The sequence below is a fragment of the Ovis canadensis genome, chromosome 20 (assembly GCF_042477335.2).
Source record: "Ovis canadensis isolate MfBH-ARS-UI-01 breed Bighorn chromosome 20, ARS-UI_OviCan_v2, whole genome shotgun sequence".
Taxonomy (NCBI): Eukaryota; Metazoa; Chordata; class Mammalia; order Artiodactyla; family Bovidae; genus Ovis; species Ovis canadensis.
The window spans coordinates 22,536,207-22,557,897 of NC_091264.1; the positions used below are offsets into that span (position 1 = coordinate 22,536,207).

Sequence of the window (21,691 nt, forward strand, 5' to 3'; positions counted from 1 at the left end):
TGCAGGAGGGGGTGGGGGTTACGGGACAGAGAGGAGGCTTCCTGTTCTCCATATATGAAAGCGGTGGTATTTTTATTATGTGTGGAGGGGAACCCTGCGAAGGAGCAGAGTTTGAAAATACAGAAAAGAAGTTGACTATCTACTCTAAAAGAGACTGAAAGAAGTCAGATCAAAAATGCATAACAATATTTTTTTTTCAGAGACCCAAAGAGAAAGACTTTGAGACTAGAAGAGAATAATGTGAGTGTAACGTCAAAATACATAAGCCTTTGGAATTACTCCACATTCCTTCCAAATTGCTTCTAGTGACTCCTGGATAGTATAGGCATAGTGAAGAGTCAGACACAACTAAGCGACCCAGCAACAACAAAAACCGAGTATCGCTCCTTGTGCCATACAGTAAGTAGGACCTTGTTGTCTGTTCCATATACAAAAGCTTACATCTGCTGACCCCAATCTCCCACTCCATCCCTTCCCCAACCACCTGCCCCCTTGGTGGCCACCTGTCTGTTCAAAAGAGGACACTTTTAACAACTTTATTAAACATCAGGACAGAGATCAGGGAAACACTTTTCCAAGGATGCATCAAGTTAAGTTTTAAGTAAAACAGAGATCAGGGCACAGTGGAGCCAGACATCTCTCATGGTGTCTTCCGAGACCCTCTTCTTTCTCTGAGGACAACCTGACTCCTCACCTCGGGGGTGGGCGCCAGGCATCGTGTTTGTACCGTGGGATCTGATCCCCGTGGGCCGGGGTGGACACTTTCCCTAAGTTTGGGGAATCATTTGTTGTTTCAAAAAGTTTAAATTGTGACTGAGACAGTCTCCGTGGGTGGCTAGGGCTGAGGTGACATACACACACAGGACCCACAAGACTGACAGGTCGGCTGAAAAGGACAGTCAGTCCACACAGAGAGAACACGGCTGACGTGCTCAGGGACCTAGAGAGCAGGGGGTCTGCGGCCCGGAGAGGGCTGGGCGCTGGGCTCTGCTGGCGCTTCAGCTCTGAGTTCTGCTCCCTGCGCCCCTGACTCAAACTCACCCTTGGGTTCTGGGTACCACTCTGGCGTCTTTATTGTAAATACTCTCTCTTGTGTCTGTGATTATTCTAATAGCATTTCCGGGACTGACAGACAAACAAAAATCACACCTAGGACAACCCTCCCTCACTCCCACCCAAGTCCTCTTCTGGCCTGTGACTCCCCACCTCACTCTCTCCCGGGAAGCCCACAGAGTCCCCATAATCTCTTGGTTTCTTTTTTTTTCCAGGACAAAACGCTCAAATTCCAAACCCCTACATACCTATCTTACCCCTACATACCTGTATTACGCTCAGCTTCTTCTTTTTTTTTGGTGGGGGGTGCTGTGCCACCTGGCACATGAGAGCTTAGTTCCCCAACCAGGGATCAAACCCACATCCCCTGCGTTGGAAGGGCAGAGTCTTAACCACGAGACCACCAGGGAAGTCCCTTGCTCAACTTCTACGCCCTAACCGGCCCAGGGTTTCCAGAAAGTCTCCCCGAATCACTCAGACCTCAGGGATCCGCTCTTCCAATGACCTCTGATGGCACCAGCCAGTCTCCGTTCCCAGACCCCAGCCTGGGGCCAGAACGACTTCATCAGCACCATCTGGAGCGTGTTAAAAATTACAAAGTCCCTGTCACCACTCTCTCCACCCCAGAGATACCGATTCAGTAGATCTTAGAGTAGCCTGTACTCATCAAGGCTCCCAAGTGGTTCTTCTGTGTATTCAGTTTGAAAACCACCAATCTGTACCACTCATTTGGTACCTGATATAATAGCTCAGTTGGTAAAGAATCTACCTGCAATGTAGGAGACCCCGGTTCAATTCTTGGGTTGGGAAGATCCCCTGGAGAATGGAAAGGCTACCCACTCCAGTATTCTGGCCTGGAGAATTCCATGGATTGTATAGTCCCTGGGGTGGCAAAGAGAGCAACTTTTTGCTCACAACTAAGCAACTTTCACTTCACTTCATAAACTACTTTGTAGAGTTGGTTATTGCTTTGGGTGTATTTTAAATTTTGTTCACAGTAAGCTGAAACCTTCCGCGTGCGTGCAGTCGCTTCAGTCGTATCCAACTCTTTGTGACCCTGTGGACCATAGCCCGCCAAGCTCCTCTGTCCATGGGATTCTCCAGGCAAGAACACTGGAGTGGGTTGCCATGCCCTCCTCCAGGGGATCTTCCAGAGCCAGGAACTCAATCTGCGTCTCTTATGTCTCCTGCACTAGGCAGGCACATTCTTTATCACTAGCACCACCTGGGAAGCCCTAGGGCACAGATTTAAAGAGGATTCAGACAGATATCTCCTAGACCTCCCTTCTCACAGGTCCCTTGAGAAGTACTCGATCACTCCTCTCTACCCTCCTACCTGATGTGATGGACCTCAGACGGAGGATGTGGCCATCCTACCCAAGCCTTGGCCTCTGTTTGCCAGGCATCGAACTCTAGTGAATGCAGAAAAAGGAGACAGTATCTGGGTCACAGCTGGATACCAATGGCCTCTTCATGACGGTAAATCTGGAAGTTTCCATGAATGTTCCCTTGCCTGGTGTCCTTCAGAACTGTCGTCGGCTAGGGGAGTTGCAATGAACAGAATATTCTGCATCCCTTTGGGGGCAAATCTGAATACAGGATATAAATTTCATGACGTCCATGTGAAGTGGTCCGTTCACAAGTGACACACAAGGGGCCCCACGCTGACAAGTCAAATGAAGCAAGACATAGCTAGATTGGCCCGTGAATGAACGCCAGTCCCCAGCAGCACGTCACGCTCAGTGGCCATCACCAGAAAGCCCCTCTTCCAGACCCTGGAGTCCTTTGCACGCAGGCTCAGTCCCTTCAGTCATATCCGACTCTTTGGGACCCCACGGACTGTAGCCCACCAGGCTCCTCTGCCCATGGGGTTCTCCAGGCATGAATACTGAAGTGGTTGCCATGCCCTTCTCCAGGGGATCTTCCCGATTCAGGGATCAAACCCATATCTCCTGCATGACAGGCAGATTCTTTACCCACTGAGCCACCTGGGAGGTCCCCTAGTGTCCCTTACACCCTTAGAGAATTGGCTAAGGCCTGGGAAGATGGACACTGTGCAAACATTGTTTAAAATTTTACTGCTGCTGGCCAGAGCTTTGGGTAAACCAATAAAGTGTGTGTGTGTGTGTGTGTGTGTGTGTGTGTGTGTCTGTGTGTGTGTGTGTGTTGGGGCTGGGAAAGGGAGCGTGTTGGTTCCCCACAAGTCCCTGCCATGAGTATGGGGGCCAAAAAGGAGACCTATGGGACAGGGGTTGATCCCATTCAAAGTCGGCATGATGAACTTGGTGGAGTCACATTGAGCAGGCAAGGGCCGTCAGAAACTTGCCAGGGAGCTGAATGGTGTCTCACACTTGCTTCTCTCAGAAGGGTCATCACCTAAAGTAGCAAAAACCACGTGATCAAGCTTCAAGCTCACAATTCTGGGTCCTTCTCTGCCCACCTCCCTCCAACCTGACCCCCTTGCCTCCCCTCTGCTTGTCCCTGCTCCCCTCCCAGAATCTCTCGTCCTCCACCCCCATCCTGTGCAGAGTCCCCACCTTCCTCCCCCGAGACCCCCAATGCACCTGGGGGCACTGGACAGGCACGTGCCTGTGATGATGAGGGTGATGCCCCCGAGGAAGCCCCCCAGGCCGAGGATCAGGCCAAGGGCACAGACCAGAGTCCCTGTGGTGTCAGGCAGCACGGTGGGCACCTGGGGCTCTGGGAGAGAAAGGGAAGGTCAGGGGGTCCTGCAAAGAGATTCAGGGTGAAGGATGCATGGGTCTGAGGTGGGCAGCAGGGAGGGGGCTCCGTACCCCAGTGCTGAAAGAGCGGCTGGTCCAGGCCCCAGTGCTCCACCTTGCAGTCATAGAAGTCGTCCGCCAAGGGCACAAAGGTCAAGTAGTGGAACTTCCGGAACGAGTGGTCAGGCTGGGCGTAGAAGCTGGTCTGGGTCACGCCCTGGGTGACAGGCTGGCCGTTGCGCAGCCAGGTGACGTTGATGACCGGGGGGAAGATGTTGTCCACGATGCAGATGAGGACATTGGGCTCGCCCAGCTGCACGCGAGACTTGGGCAGCACAGCCACTCTGGGGGGCACTAGGAAGAAGCAGGCCTTGAATCCCACAGGAGCAGCCTCCAGCTGGGGCCTCATCAGGGATGGATTGAGGGGAGCTTCCTGGTATTAGCCTTCTGAGGGCAGTGGAGGCTCTGGGCTGGTGACACTGGGGCAGAAGCGGGGAACAGAAGGACAAGAGAATGAAGGGACAGGGGGTGCCCAGGGGGTGCCGTATCTGCCAGGCAGGAGGGGTCATTCCTATAGGAAGGGGCTGTGGAAGGAATCTGAGGAGATCTAGAACCTCCCGGGAAAGAAAGGGGTTGAGAACAACAGTCTCAGATTTTGAGAGTGGGGCCAGGGAGCCAACAGAGGCCTGAGGGGTGGGGCAGAGGCTTCTCTGGACCTCCCCTGCTTGCTGGGGGCCTGGGGGGGGTGGGCAAGGGAAGGGCCCGGTACCGTTGGGGGCTCTGGTGCCATTGGAGCGCTCCACCAAGACCTCCAGATGCGCTTTGATCATCGCGATACTGACCAGCCCGTTCTGCGGGTCGAAGTAGGCGAAGTTGCCAAATTCAGGCAGACGCCACACAGCCTCCCTCTTCTTCAGGTCCACAGAGAACAGCTGTTCTCCATCAAAATCATAGGTGAACTGACCTGCGCCGTCATAGGACTGATAGAAGGCTGGTCCATAGGAGCCCATGTGGTCAGCTGTGTTGGGTGAGTTCAGGGTCAGGGGGAGAAAAGAACCCATCAGGTGTGATGGGTTGAGTTCTGAGCTATGCCCCATCCTGGGCTCTGTGTGGGGGAAGAGTCCTGTTCTGACACTGAGTTGGTCCCTGGAGAGCAGAGGAGTTGCTGAGGGTTGGAAGGAAGAGGATGGAGAGGCTGGCCAGCACACAGGCAAGGGTTCAGCCCAGCACACTGCGCTGGAAGAAGAGAGGCCACCTAAACTCAGGCTTGTGGTCCCAGAGCTAAATCTTGACTCTGACCTCCAGTCCCAGTGGGGTCCTGTGTGCGAGATGAGAAGAGTAGGGGTGGGACGAGGAGAAACTAACTGAGGCTAAAAGCACCCATGGAATGCAAGGATTCTTCAATAAATATATGCAAATCGATCAGTGTGGTGCACCATATTAACAAATTGAAAGATGAAAACCATACGCTCATCTCAATAGATGCAGAAAAAGCCTCTGACAAAATTCAGCACCCATTTATCATAAGAACGCTTCAAAAAATGGCATAGAAGGCACCTCCCTCAACATAGCAAAGGCCATATATGATAGGCCCACAGCAAACATTATTCTCACTGGTGAAAAACTGAAAGCATTCCCTCTAAGATCAGGACCAAGACAAGGGTGTCCATTCTCACCACTATTATTGAACATAGTTTTGGAAGTCCTAGCTACATCAATTGGAGAAGAAAAAGAAATAAAAGGAATCCAGATCAGAAGAGAAGTAAAACTCTCACTGTTTGCAGATGACATGATACTATACATAGAAACCCCCAAAGAAACTATTAGAGCTGATCAGTGAATTCAGCAAAGTCACAGTACAAGGTCAGTGCACAGAAATCACTTGCATTTCTATATACTAACAAACAATGAAAAAATCAGAAAGAAAATTAAGGAATCAATCCCATTCACCATTGTAACAAAAAGAACAAAATATCTAGGAATAAACCTACCTAAGGAGACAAAAGAACTGTATATGAAAAAGTATAAGACACTGATGAAAGAAATCAAAGATGCCATAAACAGATGGAGAGATACTCCATGTTCCTGGGTAGGAAGAATCAATATTGTGAAAGTGACTATACTACCAGCTGCAATCTACAGATTCAGTCCAATGCCTATCAAATTACCAATGGCATTTTTCACAGAACTAGAACAAAAAGACATCTCAAAACTTGTATAGAGACACAAAAGACCCCAAATAGCCAAGGTACTCTTGAGAAAGAAGAATGGAGTTGGTAGAATCAATCTTTCTGACTTCAGACTATACTACAAAGCTACAGTCATCAAGACAGTATGGTACTGCCACAAAAACAGAAATATAGACCAATGGAACAAGATAGAAAGCTCAGAAATAAGCCCACGGACCTATGGGTACCTTATTTTTGACAAAGGAGGCAAGAATATACAATGGGGCAAAGATAGCCTCTTCAATAAGTGGTTCTGGGAAAACTGGACAGCTACATGCAAATGAATGAAATTAGAATGTTTCCTAATGCCATACACAAAGAGAAACTCAAAATGGATTAAAAGCCTAAATGTAAGACCAGAAGCTATAAAACTCTTAGAGGAAAACATAGGCAGAACACTTGATGACATAAATCAAAGCAAGATCTATGACCCACCTCCCAGAGTAATGAAAATAAAAATAAACAAGTGAGACCTAATTAAACATAAAAGCTTTCGCACAGCAAAGGAAACTACAAACAAGGTGAAAAGACAGCCCTCAGAATGGGAGAAAATAATAGCAAGTGAAACAGCTGACAAAGGATTAATTTCCAAAATATACAAGCAGCTCATACAACTCAACACCAGAAAAACAAACAACCCAATCAACAAGTGGGGAAAAGACCTAAACAGCCCTTTCTCCAAAGAAGACATGCAGATGGCTAACAAACACGTGAAAAGATGCTCAACATCGCTCATTATTGGAGAAATGCAAATCAAAACTACAGTGAGATACCACCTCACACCAGTCAGAATGGCCATCATCAAAACGTCTACAAAAGATAAATGCTGGAGAGGATGTGGAGAAAAAGGAACACTCTTGCACTGTTGGTGGGAATGTAAATTGATACAGCCACTATGGAAGATGGTATGGAGATTCCTTAAAAAGCTAGAAATAAAGCCACCATATGACCCATCAACTCCACTCCTAGGCATATACCCTGAGGAAACTGAAATTGAAAAGGACACATGTACCCCATTGTTCATTGCAGCGCTATTTACAATAGCTAGAGCATGGACACGACCCAGATGCCCATCGACAGATGAATGGATAAAGACGTTGTGGCACATATACACAATGGAATATTACTCAGCCATGAAAAGGAACAGATTTGAGTCAGTTCTAAAGAGGTGGACGAACCTAGAGCCTCTTATGCAGAGTGAAGTAAGTCAGAAAGAGAAATATAAATATTGTATATTGATGCACATATATGGAATCTAAAAAGATGGCACTGATAACTTTATTTTCAGGGCAGCAATGGAGAAACAGACATAGAGAGCAGACCTACGGACAAGGGGGGAGGGGAGAAGGGAGAGGTGAGATGCATGGAGAGTAACATGGAAACTTACAATAGCGTATGTACAATACATGGCCGGTGGGAATCTGCTCTATGACTCAGGGAACTCAAACAGGGGCCCTGTGACAATCTAGAAGGGTGGGGTGGGGAGGGAGATGGGGGGGAGTTTTGGGAGGGAGGGGACATGGGTGTACCCATGGCCGATTCTTGTTGATGAATGACAGAAAACCACAAAATTCTGTAAAGCAATTATCCTTCAACTGAGCAACTGAACTGAACTGAATTATCCTTCAATTTTTAGAAAAAGGCAAAAAAAAAAAGAGCATCCATGGAACTGTGGGCACAGAGATGCGGTGAAAGCGGGTGTGAGGGAAAACAGGAGATGGCTGTAGGAGTAAGAATTAAGAAGGGCAGAAAAAGGCAGCCCAAGGTATTGCAGAGAGCAATGGAAAGGGGATTCGAAGTTCAAAGTTCACGTCCCATCTCTTCTGCTCAGAGCATTATGACTAAATGTGTCTCTTAACATGAAGGAGGCTCAGCTTTCTAGAAATTAGGGTTTAGGTGACTGTGGATAAGATGGCTTGATAATTCTATGAAATTAATTGCACAGCAGTCATGAGAAACCACCGTGTGGGCAGCACAGTACAGGCCCCAGGGGAGTATAGACAAACCAGCTGTGGGCCCTGCAGACAAGGAGCTCATGAACAGAGCAGGATAAAGACATAAACAACTCTCTATTGACCTGGTAAAAAATATGGTACTAGAGCTGGAGGTGCATGGGCACATTTCAAACCAGGAATTCTACAGAAATCAGGATGCTGGGACTCCCTTGGCCGTCCAGTGGCTAAGACTCCGTGCTTCCAACGCAGGGGAGGCGGGTTTGATCCTTGGGCAGGGAACTAGGATAGCACATGCTGTGCATCTTGGCCCCAGAATTTTAAAAATATAAATTAGAAAAAGAGAGATGGAGTTCCTTGGTTGTACAGTGGATAAGAATCCACCTGCCAGTGCAGGGGACACGGGTCCGATCCCTGGCCTGGGGAAATTCCACACGCCGTGGAGCAGCTAAGCTGGTGCACTGCAGCTACCGAGCCCTGGCCCCCTCGAGCCTGCGCCCCACAATGAGGGAAGCCGGGGCACCGCAGCTAGAGAGCCGCCTGGCTTGCTGCAGCTAGAGAAAGCCTACACACAGCAGTGAAGACCCAGCACAACCAAAAAGAAATAAATGCATGAAAGTTGTTTTTAAAAAATCAGGACGCTGGGCAGCAAGATGGAGGTTTGGGTCTCAGAGAGGGGGGTAAGGGGACTTTTTTGGTGGTCCAGTGGTTAAGACTTCGCCTTTCAATGCAGGGGTTACAGGTTCGATCCCTGGCCAGGGGGTAGCTGCTGCTGCTGCTGCTAAGTCGCTTCAGTCGTGTCCGACTCTGTGCGACCCCATAGATGGCAGCCCATCAGGCTCCACCGTTCCTGGGATTCTCCAGGCAAAGATCCTACAATGCCGTACATCCAAAAAACCGAAACATAGAACAGAAGCAATGTTGTAGCAAATTCAATGAAGACTTTAAAAATGGTCCACAGTTAAAAAAAAAAAATCTAAAAACGGAAAGGAAGGAGGGAGGAACAGGAGGCACCAGAACATGGCTGGTGTGGCCAGGCTGAGCCTGTATTTTAGGTTCAGGACAGACCTGATCGAGGTGAGAGGGATGGGGAGTCTCTTCGCAACGGAAGTTGCCGTAAACCAGCAGAGAGGAACCGCTCACACTCTGTACCATCACAAGGGTAACCCCACGCCCGTAATCTCCTCTCCTCGCCCAGCGCCCTCAGCACTCACCCTTGATGGCCCCAACTTCCTGGGGGCTCAGGAGGGTCATCAGGGTGTGCAGTCCCAGGACCAGCCTCCCCCTGAGGACCATTGCCCTCTGGTGCTTTAACCAGATAAGTCCCGCTTGGTGTGAGGGTAAAGGAAGAAGGTGGAGGTAAAGAGGAAGCAAACAGATTCTGGGGTGGGGGGGGTGGGGAGCCCCCTGCTGTGTTCAGCCAATCAGAGAAATTCTCTCAGTTGGGGTAGCTGTTGCTGGGGGAAGATTCGAAGGAAAGCGCCTGGATGAGAAGATGGAAGAGGTCACTGGGCCCACCTGCCCCAGGGAGGCTTGTCCACAGGAAAGTCGGGAGGGAGGGACTTAGACCCAGGGTTCCTACATCCTCCAAGGGGGACCCTCTGAAGGCAGAGAAAAGGCCATCTGAGCGCAAATCCTCTTTGATCTGTGGGGTAGGGGCTCCTACTTACCTTGGAAGTTTTTGTGGACCAATTTGGAGTTAAAAAATAGAATAAATATGGGGGCACCTTGACGGTCCAGTTGTTAGGACTCCAAGCTTCCACTGTAGGGGACATGGGTCCAATCCCTGGCAGGGGAACTAAGATCCCACAAGCCACCTGGCGCAGCCAAGAAAAAAAAATTGCTAAGAAAATTTAAAAGGGAAATGTCGGATACACAGTTGAGAAAAATATTTAGAGGCTTTAAGTCATGTTTAAAATTATTACTTTATTTCATTATGTGAGGGAAAACGTATCATTGTTAGAGATGTTTAGAGTACAAAAGAACTCCAGCCGGCTGTTCTGAGGAGGGCAGAGAGTGCTGGGTGGCCTCCATGAGTTCATCCAGGTCCCTTGTGCCCCCATCTCAGACTGAAGGTTGACCTGAATGGACCAAATCACCCTTATTTTTGGCTTCTAATTGGGCTAAGCCAACGGGAGGCATGGGGTCCCCAGGTGGCACATTAGCAAAGACTCTGCCTGCCAGTTCAGGAGACGCAAGAGACTCGAGTTCGATCCCTGGGTGGGGAACATCCCCTGGAGAAGGAAATGGCAACACACTCCAGTATCCTTGTCTGGAAAATTCCATGGACAGAGGAGCCTGGCAGGCTACAATCCATGGGGTTGCAAAGAGTCAGACACGACTGAGCATACACACACACTCAATGGGAGGCACTGGCAGAATTCAGACTAATGTAAAACATATATAAAGTTAATTCTCTGTCCTGGTAAACAGAAGTCTAGCCAAATATCTGAAGGCAATGTGTCCAAAATGATGAAAGAAATAATTTTCCACTTGGAAGTGATCTGAGAAATCGTCTGTTTCCAAACCTGACCACACAGGAGAATCAGCCTTGGAGTGTATTAAAGATACAAATTCTTGGGTTCCATCCTGACCTGAGTTAAAGTAGCCTTTCCACAGGTAGGGCCAGGGGACCTGTGTGTTTAGCGTGCTCCCTGGGTGATTCTTGGGCAACAGGTCTATGGACTGCTTTCTGGCACAAACAAATGCCGGCTCTGGTGTTCTTTTCTGCACCAAGTGGAGTAGATAGAGACTTCTGACTTTAAACTAACCAAATTATGAGTACTGATGGATTTTGGTGACACAGTTTATGGGGAACCCTAGCCTTAGTTCTCTTTGTTTCCACTCCCCAAGATCTAGAGCAATGCCGAGCACAGAGTGATGAGCAATAGATATTTTTATGTGAACAGTGGTCCTGCCCTACCTTTCTCCTTTGAAGAGTTAGAACCTTGAAACAGTGAGATGATAGACTGTCAAACCCAGGAATGCTTGTGATAAAGAATGCTGCTTCTTCATTTTATAGCAGTTGGGTGTTGAATGCTTTTTATTTCTAAATATATGAAGATTGACAAGCATAAGAGTTCTGTTGTTGCTGTTATTTTCTAATTTAATGACTTCATAATCCAAGAATCTTGTCACTCTGATGGGTCTTAGAAATTTACTGAAACTTGCTTACGGCTTGCAGCGTAGACACTTCTTGTCAGCGCTCCACATACACTCTACCTGTTGGGCGAAAAATTTTGTAAATGTTATTGGACCAAGAGTGTTGATTTTGTTGTTCTAATCTATCATATCTTTCCTTTTCTGGGGGCTGATCTGTTAACAACTAAGAGTGACGTATTTAAATCTCTAACTGTGGCTGTAGATTTTTCTATGTGTTTCTATTTGGGGAATCATTTCTGCCCTGTTTATGTTTAGACTATTAAATGCTTACTTTGGGGATGTATCGTGTTCTCAGTGAATTGAGCTGTTTCCCAGACGTACTGGCAACCTTTCTGTCTTACAGTCTGCCCTGTCTGATACTGATACACTACACAGCTTTCTTTTTGTCAGCATTTGTTTGATATATCTCTTTCTAACCTTCAGTTTTTACCCTTTCCGATGGAGCTGTCCTAAATATCGTATAGGTTTTGGGTTTTCCAGTCTGACAGTCTCTGTCTCCTAATTGGTGATTCAATTCATATATTATTAGTCAACGTGAGCAAACTTACTTTTGCGACAGAAAAACACAGAAACTTCCGTGGTTTGACAAAATATGGGTTTATTTTTTAACCCACGTGCTTGCTGTTCAAGGCAGGTGAGACATTCTGTACCTATGAAAGTGAAAGTATAGTCGCTCAGTCGTGTCCAACTCTTTCCGACCCCATAGACTGTAGCCTCCCAGGCTCCTCTGTCCATGGAATTCTCCAGGCAAGAATACTGGACTGGATTGCTATTCCCTTCTCCAGGGGATCTTCCAGACCCAGGAACTGAACCTGGCTCTCCCGCATTGCAGGCAGATTCTTCACTGTCTGAGCCCCAAGGGAAGCCCTCTACATCTATAGCGTTTCTTAAAAAGTGCCTCATGAACCCAGGCTGGCTTCCTCTTGCGTCTCACTGTTGAAAAGCCCTTTGCTTCCAGCTTTGCAGACAGGAGAGGGCCTCAGGAAGGTGCATCTGCTTTTGTTGCTCTGGACCAGAAACCCCGCGTTGCGTCTGCTCACATTCCATTGGCAAGAATTAGACCATGACCCTGCCAGGGTGCAAGGGGGCTGGGAAATGCAGTTCAGCCGTGTGTTCCGGAAAATATAATGGTTTGGTGAATACAGGCACTGTCTTTGCTCCATTTCAGCCATACTTATTGTGATTATTGCTGTGTTTTGACTTGTTTCTAATACTGAATTTATTTCAATATTCTAGTTTTTCCTTTTCTAGTCTTCATCATCTTTACTCGTAAATTAATTTTATTGAAGCATAGTTGATTTACAATGTTGTGTTCATTTCTGCTGTAAAGCAAAGTGAATCAGCTACACATGTAGATATATTCACTCCTTTTAGATTCTTTTTGCATCTAGGTCGTTACAGAATATTGAACAGAGTTCCCTGTGCTATCGAGCGGGGCCTGATTAGTTACATATTTTGCGTAGAGTAGTGTGTGTATATCAGTCTTAATTTCCCAATTTATCCTCCCTTTCTCTCCCTTGGTATCTGTAAGTTTGTTTTCTACATCTGTGACTACTTCTGCTTTATAAATAAGTTCTTTGTACCACTTTTTTAAGATTCCACATACAAGCAATATCACATGATATTTGTCTTTGTCTGACTTACTTTACTCTGTATGATCATCTCTAGATCCATCCATGTTGCAGCAAACGGCATAATTTCATTTGCTATAGCTGAGTATTATTCCATTATGTATACACACACACACACACACACACACACACACTTCACATCCTCTTTATCCATTTACCCGTTGGTGGACATTCAAGCTGCTTCCATATCCTCGCTGTTGTAAACAGTGTGGCGATGAGCATCGGGGTACACACACTCCATCTTTTTTTTCAAGCTTTCTCTATACCCCTGCCTTCTTCCCTCTAACCAGATAAGCACCTTAGCATACTTCCAAATACATTCAAATACTTCTCCTTCACCAAGGTTTTCGATCAGCCTTACATCCCATACCTTTTTGGCATCTCCTGATGTTTTATCTTGTAACACTTCCTCCCAAAGTATTTTAAACATGAGTACTTGTGTGGCAAACCTTCTGAAGCTTTGTATGCCTGAGAACATTTTTTATTATAACATTTTATTATAATAAAAAAATACAGCTACATAACATTTAGCTGATGTATTAAATCCTGTTTGACTTTTTTCCTGTACTATTTTAAGTACTATTATTCCAATGTCTTTCTGCATCCAGTGTTGATGTTAGGAAATCTGATGTCTGTCTGTCTAGAACCTTTTAGAATTTTCTCATTTTTCTGCAACTTTTAAAATAACTGTCCTCATTTCTTTATTTTTATTGCTGGCTGTGCTGGGTTTTCCTGGATGTGCAGGCTCTTCTGCAGTTGCTGCGAGCGGAGGCTGCTCTCTGCTTGCAGTCTGTGGCCTTCCCGTTGCGGGGGCTTCTCTTGTTGCAGGGCGCAGGCCCTGGGGCACACAGGCTTCAGCAGCTGAGGCACACGGGCCCCATAGTCGCAGCTCTCGGGCTCTAGAGCACAGGCTCAGTAGTTGTGGCTCATGGGCAGAGCTGCTCCAAGGCATGTGGGATCCTCCCTGACCAGGGATCGAACCTGTATCTCCTGCGTCGGCAAGTGGATTCTTCATCACTGAGCAACCGATAAAGCCCTCACTGTCTGCTATTTTAAAATGTCATTTTATGCATCTAACATGGGCTTGTCCTAATCTTCCTGCAGGACATTATGGAGCCCCTTTCTCTATCAATCCTGAGAATTCTTCCCTTTTATTTCTGTAACTCTTTTCTCCTCTCTATTTTTATCAATTTTTAAAATATGTATTTATATTTAATTGGTTCATTTATTTAGTTGGCTGTGCCAAGGCTTGGTAACGGCCCACAGGATCTATCATCTTTGTTGTGACCTGTGAGACCCAGTTCCCTAACCAAGGATCCCACTAGGGCCCGCTACACTGGGCGCTTGGAGTCTCAGTCCCTGGACTACCAGGGAAGTCCCTCAATCTTTATTTTTATGAAATTCGTATTATCCATATTGGGCACTTCTCTCATTTTGCCTTCTGACTGTTCTATCTTCAGGTTCCTTATCCTTCCATCTTTTACTCTAGGAGAGTTCTTTAGTCCTCCAGCTTACTAACTGGTTTCCAGCTGCATCTCTCCCACCAGTTATTCTCGTTAACATGGTTTTCCATTTGACCACTATATTTTTTACACCTAGAACGTCTATACAGTTTTCCCCATATCCCCTAGGTTTTTTGTTTTCATGTAGTAACTTTTCTTGCTTTCGTAAACACATTGCTCATGCTCATTTGAAGTGGTTAGTCTGTATTTACTAATACTTCTTCTTTTAAGGACACCACAGGCCTGTTTGCTGTTTTCCTTTGAAGGCAGTGGTGCTTCCTTGAAGGGAGGGGGTTGTTATTCTGGCCTGTGAACCAGGGCAGGCCAGAGAAGACGTGGGAAACAGGACGTGGCCTCCCCCTCCGGGCGCCCGGATCCGTAACGTGATGTTCTGACTTTCAGGTTCCTGTATCAAATCCTCATAACACCTCCTAATTTCTGGTTCCAACGCACCACCAAGACCATGAGTAAGAGAACAGTGAACTAACTAGTTTATGTGAAAATTCCCCAAACCGAGACAGACACTCATTCATATCCCCACATCTTGCTCTGGACCCTGTAGGAGAGATACGACCTTGACCCACGTCTGTGATTCAGACATGCGAAAGCCAGTTAATACACTGGGGTCTCCAAAGGCGCTCACAGACGCCCCTGAAAGACGTGGGGAGAATAAAGTCAAGCCGGGGGAGTGGGCGGGGCTGCCAGGGGAGTAGTGACTCCCGTACGAAGTGGCATCAAAATGACACTGAATCACTGAGGGCTTGACAACATTTCTATGGGAAACTCCTGTGAAACAGGAGGTCTACTGCAGAGAAAGATAAATATCCCATGATATCGCTTTTATGTGGGATCTAAAGAAAAGACACAAATGAATTTAGAGACTCATAGACGTAGAAATGGAGAAGGCGATGGCAACCCACTCCAGTACTCTTGCCTGGGAAATCCCGCGGGCGGAGGAGCTTGGTAGGCTGCAGTCCATGGGGTCGCTAAGAGTCGGACACGACTGAGCGACTTCACTTTCACTTTTCACTTTCATGAACTGGAGAAGGAAATGGCAACCCACTCCAGTGTTCTTGCCTGGAGAATCCCAGGGACGGGGGAGCCTGGTGGGCTGCCGTCTGTGGGGTCGCACAGAGTCGGACACGACTGAAGTGACTTAGCAGTAGCAGACATAGAAAATCAACTTATGGCTACCAAAGAGGAGGGAAGAGGGATAAATTAGGAGTTTATCCTAATATATAATAGTTTACACTATTATACATAAAACCGATAGGGACTTTCCTGGTGGTCCAGTGGTAAAGAATCTGCCTGCCAATGTAGGAGGCATGGTTTCGATCCCTGGCCCAGGAGGATCCCACATGCCACCGAGCGACGAAGCCCATGCGCCACAACTACTGAGCTGTGTTCTAGAGCCTCGGAGCCGAAGCTACCGAAGCCTGCTCGCCCAGAGCCCGTGCTCTCCAGCACGGGCTGGAGAAGCCCGTGAGAAGAAGAGAAGAGAAGAAGAGAAGCCACTCAGTGAGAAGCCTGTTGCTAAGTCACTTCAGTCGTGTCCGACTCTGTGCGACCCCATAGACGGCAGCCCACCAGGCTCCCCCGTCCCTGGGATTCTCCAGGCAAGAACGCTGGAGTGGGTTGCCATTTCCTTCTCCAACGCAGGAAAGTGAAAAGTGAAAAGTGAAAGGGAAGTCGCTCAGTCGTATCCGACTCTTAGTGACCCCATGGACTGCAGCCTACCAGCCTCCTTGGTTCATAGGATTTTCCAGGCAAGAGTACTGGATTGGGGTGCCATTGCCTTCTCCGAAGAAGCCTAAGCAACAAAATAAAATTTTAAAAAATAAAATAGATAACCAACAAGGACCTACAGGATAACTCAGGGCACTATACTCAGTATCTTGAAATAATGTTAGAGAACATAAAAAGTATACTTATAAATGTATAACTGAATATATTTGTGTGTGTGTGTGTGTGTATACATAACTGAGTCACTTTGCTGCTGCTGCTGCTGCTAAGTCACTTCGGTCGTGTCCAACTCTGTGTGGCCCCATAGACGGAAGCCCACCAGGCTCCCCCATCCCTGAGATTCTCCAGGCAAGAACACTGGAGTGGGTTGCCATTTCCTTCTCCAGTGCATGAAAGTGAAAAGTGAAAGGGAAGTCGCTCAGTCGTGTCCAACTCTTAGCAACCCCATGGACTGCAGCCTACCAGGCCCCTCCATCCATGGGATTTTCCAGGCAAGAGTACTGGAGTGGGGTGCCATTGCCTTCTCCGGAATCACTTTGCTATATACCTGAAACTAACACAGAATTGTAAAGCAGTTATATTTGTTCAGAGTAAATCAGCCCCATGGTGAACAGCAAACATCCTTATTCCCTCTGCCCCATGCTCTCGATCACGAAGCCCCCAGGGTGGAGCCAACATTGTCTAGACCAGCCGTGGTACCTGCACCCACATTCCGGGTGTACGATATGTGCTCTAGGAACTTGAAAGTTTAGAGAGACCAGGAACAGGCCCTGGAGTCGCCAGGAAGGCGCCGGACATGTCTAGCTCTGACACATAGGTATTTACTGGTCTTGGAATTTCTCAGGAAGGATGCTGTGTAGGGAGAAGTCCCAGAGGAGACTGGGGCTTTTAGATCAGTGTGGGGCTCACCGTGTCATCATACTTCAGTTTCTGACCTGCATTAAGTGCTTTCTTTGTGTCAGGACCTCTGCAGGGAGATAAGTAGAGAGGAATCACGGATGGGCAGGAATTGGAGGGGTCTTTGGGGACACCCATCACTGGTGCTAAGGAGCACAGAGATTCAAAGGGACTGGAGATTTAAAAATCTGATACAAAGAAAAAAAAAAAAGCGGGATTTCCTAGTGGCTCAGTACTAGGACTCAGCCAGTTCACTGTGGTAAGCCCTGGTTGGGGAACTAAGATCCTGCAAGCCAGGCAGTGCAGCCAATAAATAAATAAAGTAGATTTGATGCTGGACTCCCTTCTGAACGCTTCTGTTGCAGAAAGGTTGTCACCCACAGTAGGACAAACATGGGGGAGTTAGGACCCCCTTCATCCCTTCACACCTGTTCCCTCCAGTGCCTCCCCTCGCAGGCCCCTAAGAAGAAGGCGATCTTTCCAGCCGGTGGAGACCGGTGAGAGGTCAAGAAGCACCCTAAGGAGAGGTCACACCACTCTCTCCAGCTCTCCACCTGCCCGCATGCTTGGTTTCCTCTTAGACCTGAAGGTTCCCTAAGGCAGGGCTCTTTATAGTTAATGCTGGAAAGGACCGCAGAGATGATTTAGCTAAATCCCCCATCTGTGGAGAAGGGGAACTTTGGACCAGGGAGGGTCTGTGATTTCTCCAATATCATACAACTGAGTCTAAAAACTCTGAATATTCCATCATTTTGCCCTGGAAAGTGATGGGTTCAGGGGTAGTCGTCAAAACACTTTACATCAGCAGGAATAACCAATACTCTGTTGATGTGTCGATGCTTTGAGGGGGACTGCAAAGAGGCTGGAGATGAGGTGAGGAGATAGAAAGAAAACACAAAGTTGTATAGCTCTGCTCTCTCAGCGCTCCCTGGACACAGGGCAGAGGCAGCCCTCCATCCAGACATTCTGCCGGAAGGAGGATGGAGACTTAAGGGAAGAGGCAAAAGACAGGACCCACACGGCCCTGGGTGCAGCCACTCAGCATCACAAAGAAAGCGGGCAGAGTGTCTCGGGGGCGTGGGGGTCTCTCCCAGGGCAGCCCTGCACTGGTCTCTGTCTCCCGCAGAGCAATACAAGCACAGAGGAGTGACTGCTGAGTCCGACAAGATGGATCACTAAAAGCGATACTTTTACAACAGAAATTTGCATCCAGTTTGACAGTGCCATGGGGGTGTTTCTAGCTGTGACCAAGAAGGCCACAGCGGTGCGTGTTCATTGCAGTGCTTTTTATGGTAGCCAAGCCATGGAAGCAACCTAAGTGTCTGCCGACAGATGTGGTGCACATATGCGACAGAATATTACTCAGCCATGGAAAAGAACGGAACCATGCCATCCGCAGCAACGTGGCTGGACCTGCAGAATAATGCAGAAAGACAAATACCCTGATAGAAATGAACTTATTTACAAAACAGAAACAGACTCACAGACTTAGAGAACTAATTTATGGTTACCGGGGGCGAAGGGTGGTGGAGGGAAGGGATAGAGTGGGAGTTTGGGATTGACACGTACACATGGCTATATTTAAAATAGCCAGTGGACTTCAGCGGCAGGCCAGCGGTTAAGACCACGGACTTTCACAACAGGGGGCACAGCTTCCATCCGTGGTCAAGGGGCTTAGACCCTGCAAATTACATGGCACAGCCTAAACAAATAACAAAATAAAATAGATAACCACAAGGACTTAATGAATAGCACAGGGGACTCTGCTCAATATTCTATAATAATCTGAGACAAGAATTTGAAAAGTAATAGATACATGTATATGTATAACTCGGAAAAGGCAATGGCACCCCACTCCAGTACTCTTGCCTGGAGAATCCCATGAACGGAGGAGCCTGGTGGGCTACAGTCCACGGGGTCGCTAAGAGTCGGACACAACTGAGCGACTTCACTTTCACTTTTCACTTTCATGCATTGGAGAAGGAAATGGCAACCCACTCCAGGGCTCTTGCCTGGAGATTCCCAGGGACAGGGGAGCCTGGTGGGCTGCCATCTATAGGGTCACACAGAGTCGTATATGACTGAAGGGACTTAGCATAGCACAGTATAGCATGCTATGAAAAAAAAAAACATAATGGAAAAGAATATGAAAACAGATGTATATGTATAACTGAGTCACTTTGCTATGCAGCAGAAATTAACACACTATAAATCAACTACACATAAAATCTTAAAAAAAAAATTTTTTTTTAAAGAAAAACTGCTCCAAATTGGAATATCCAGAGTGAGTTCCTGGGACTGAGACAGAGCAGGATGGTCAGAATGCACAGACCCCTGGACAAGGGCCCCACCCTGCCGCGCAGAGCCGAGAGGAGGGTGGGGGAGGGGAGCCCCGGGAGGCGTGGGCTTGGCGTCACAGGAGGGGCGGGCTCTCTGCCCCATCTCCACGCCCCAGGAGGTCCCAGGCTGAGCGGCCTGAACCCAGGAGGCGTCACAGGGCGGTGGGGGAGACCAGCAGGAGAAAGGGCCAGACTTCCTGCTCCTTAAACACAGAAGGAACACCGGGTTCCTGACTCTTGCTACAATCTCTTGTTGTTGTTTTGGAGTTGCAGGAGGAAACTAGGAACCACATTGAAAGAAGAATGAATCAAGCTACTTCTTTTCTCCTTCTCTTTTTCTAATGAGATCAAAAGAAGGCTGTTGGGCTGATAATAGTCTAATGTCAAGATCGTATCTGGCAGGATGATACATCCTTTTGAGCAAAATGGGGAAATGTCAATTTAGGTAGCTTCCTAACAGGTTCAACATTTCTGTTCAAAGAATATTACTTACCAGCCTAGACGTTTCTGGCAAAAGTGTTATAAAGTGTTACAGGGCGCCAGCTTTGACCCTCTCCTGGTCCTCTCTGCTCTCTATTGTGTCTGACAAGGTCTTTCTGGGGAAATTTGCATGTTTCTTCTGTTTTTCCAACTCTTTTCCCCACCTTCTGCCTTCAAGTAGCTCACTGATGATATATTTATCTTTAGCATCTAAATGTCAGTTTGGCTTAAAAATAGTCACTGTAATGTACACCTGTAACTTATATAATCATGCGCATCAACCATACTTCAATTTAATTTTTTTTTAAAGTAAAAGTCAGTTTGGCAAGAAAATCACTTAACATGCGCTTTATCTGTCTCCTTTGTCATAACAGGATTCTTTCCCACACTCCTAGTCCAGGCTAAAGTGAGTGTCACCCCTCCAAGCTGGAGACCCTGCAGGAACAACAATCTGCTCGTCTAACACATGACCGATTTCTATCTGGGCCTCATTCAAGCCCGCTGGTCAGCTGGGATTGTGTCCACCACCTGGTCCATCATGGGGCCTGGGCTGCCCAGCTCCTCGTGATGCTGAAAACAGCCCATCAGCAGGGAGGTGTCTACACTTGCCAGTGGAGCACCCCAACCTGGACAGACTGTCATCTTGGGGTGCAGTGAGTTACTCCCTGATGACCTTGTGGACTCCAGGCTCTGGGGTCCACTCACCATGTGTTGAGATCACACCATGCCGTGCTTTTTCTCCTCAACCCCCTGACTATGGTCTGGGCTGGCAGATTCATGCTAGATCTGGAGATTCTAGCATACGTTTATCCCTGCCCTGAGAGAGCCTAGAGACTCTGTCCTTGTTAGAAAACCTCAGAAAAGTATCCCCTTCGTGCCTGGCCCTCAGTCTCCCTTCAGCCCCTGAAGCTGGGACCTGACCATCTGGCATTGCTTCCCATGAAGTCTCCACTCCGAGATACAGATCTTTGAGAAGAATTCCTTGTGCTATATAGTAGGTCTTTAACCTAGTTCAGTTCAGTTCAGTTCAGTCGCTCAGTCGTGTCCAACTCTTTGCAACCCCATGAACCACAGCACACTAGGCCTCCCTGTCCATCACCAGCTCCCAGAGTCCACCCAAACCCATGTCCATTGAGTCAGTGATGCCATCCAACCATCTCATCTTCTGTCGTCCCATTCTCCTCCTGCCCTCAATCTTTCCCAGCATCAGGGTCTTTTCAAATGAGTCAGATCTCTGCATCAGGTGGCCAAAGTATTGAAGTTTCAGCTTCAGCATCAGTTCCTCCAATGAACACCCACAGCTGATCTCCTTTAGAATGGACTGGTTGGAACTCCTTGCAGTACAAGGGACTCTCAAGAGTCTTCTCCAACACCACACTTCAAAAGCATCAATTCTTCGGCACTCAGCTTTCTTTATAGTCCAACTCTCATCCATACATGACTACTGGAAAAACCATAGCCTTGACTAGACAGACCTTTGTTGGCAAAGTAATGTCTCTGCTTTTCAATATGCTGTTTAGGTTGGTCATAACTTTCCTTCCAAGGACCAAGCGTCTTTTAATTTCATGGCTGCAATCACCCTCTGCAGTGATTTTGGAGCCCCCAAATAAAGTCTGACACTGTTTCCACTGTTTCCCCATCTATTTCCCATGAAGTGATGGGACCGGATGCCATGATCTTAGTTTTCTGAATGTTGAGCTTTAAGCCAATTTTTTCACTCTCCTCTTTCACTTTCATCAAGAGGCTCTTTAGTTCCTCTTCACTTTCTGCCATAAGGGTGGTGTCATCTGCATATCTGAGGTTATCATTATTTCTCCTGGCAATCTTGATTCCAACTTGTACTTCCTCCGGCCCAGCGTTTCTCACGATGTATTCTGAATATGAGTTAAATAAGCAGGCTGACAATATACAGCCTTGACGTACTCCTTTTCCTATTTGGAACCACTCTGTTGTTCCATGTCCAGTTCTAACTGTTGCTTCC

At 47.4% G+C, this 21,691-nt stretch overlaps 1 protein-coding gene across 2 annotated transcripts; it reads right to left on the bottom strand.

Annotated features, from left to right (window-relative positions):
• Positions 1 to 522: 522 nt before the first annotated feature.
• On the bottom strand, positions 523 to 9,368 carry LOC138425951 (HLA class II histocompatibility antigen, DO alpha chain-like). 2 transcript variants are annotated; one of them, XM_069564396.1, is made up of 5 exons: positions 9,171 to 9,368; positions 4,546 to 4,794; positions 3,849 to 4,130; positions 3,618 to 3,753; positions 523 to 3,429 (listed from the first exon to the last, which is right to left on the bottom strand). In XM_069564396.1, the coding sequence occupies exons 1-5, from the start codon at positions 9,250 to 9,252 to the stop codon at positions 3,426 to 3,428; spliced, it is 753 nt and encodes a 250-aa protein (XP_069420497.1). In that variant the 5' UTR covers positions 9,253 to 9,368; the 3' UTR covers positions 523 to 3,425. The 2 variants fall into 2 exon arrangements, with proteins under 2 accessions (XP_069420497.1, XP_069420496.1); XM_069564395.1 differs by having other exon boundaries at positions 3,643 to 3,753; positions 9,171 to 9,333.
• Positions 9,369 to 21,691: the final 12,323 nt, after the last annotated feature.

Coding starts and splice junctions, on each gene's coding strand:
- LOC138425951 (XM_069564395.1), bottom strand. CDS start 9,252: ATGGTCCTCAGGGGGAGGCTGGTCCTGGGACTGCACACCCTGATGACC. Junction 4,795..9,170: donor GGAAGTTGGGGCCATCAAGG/GTGAGTGCTGAG, acceptor CACCCAACACAG/CTGACCACATGGGCTCCTAT. Junction 3,754..3,848: donor GCCGCTCTTTCAGCACTGGG/GTACGGAGCCCC, acceptor TTTCTCTCCCAG/AGCCCCAGGTGCCCACCGTG.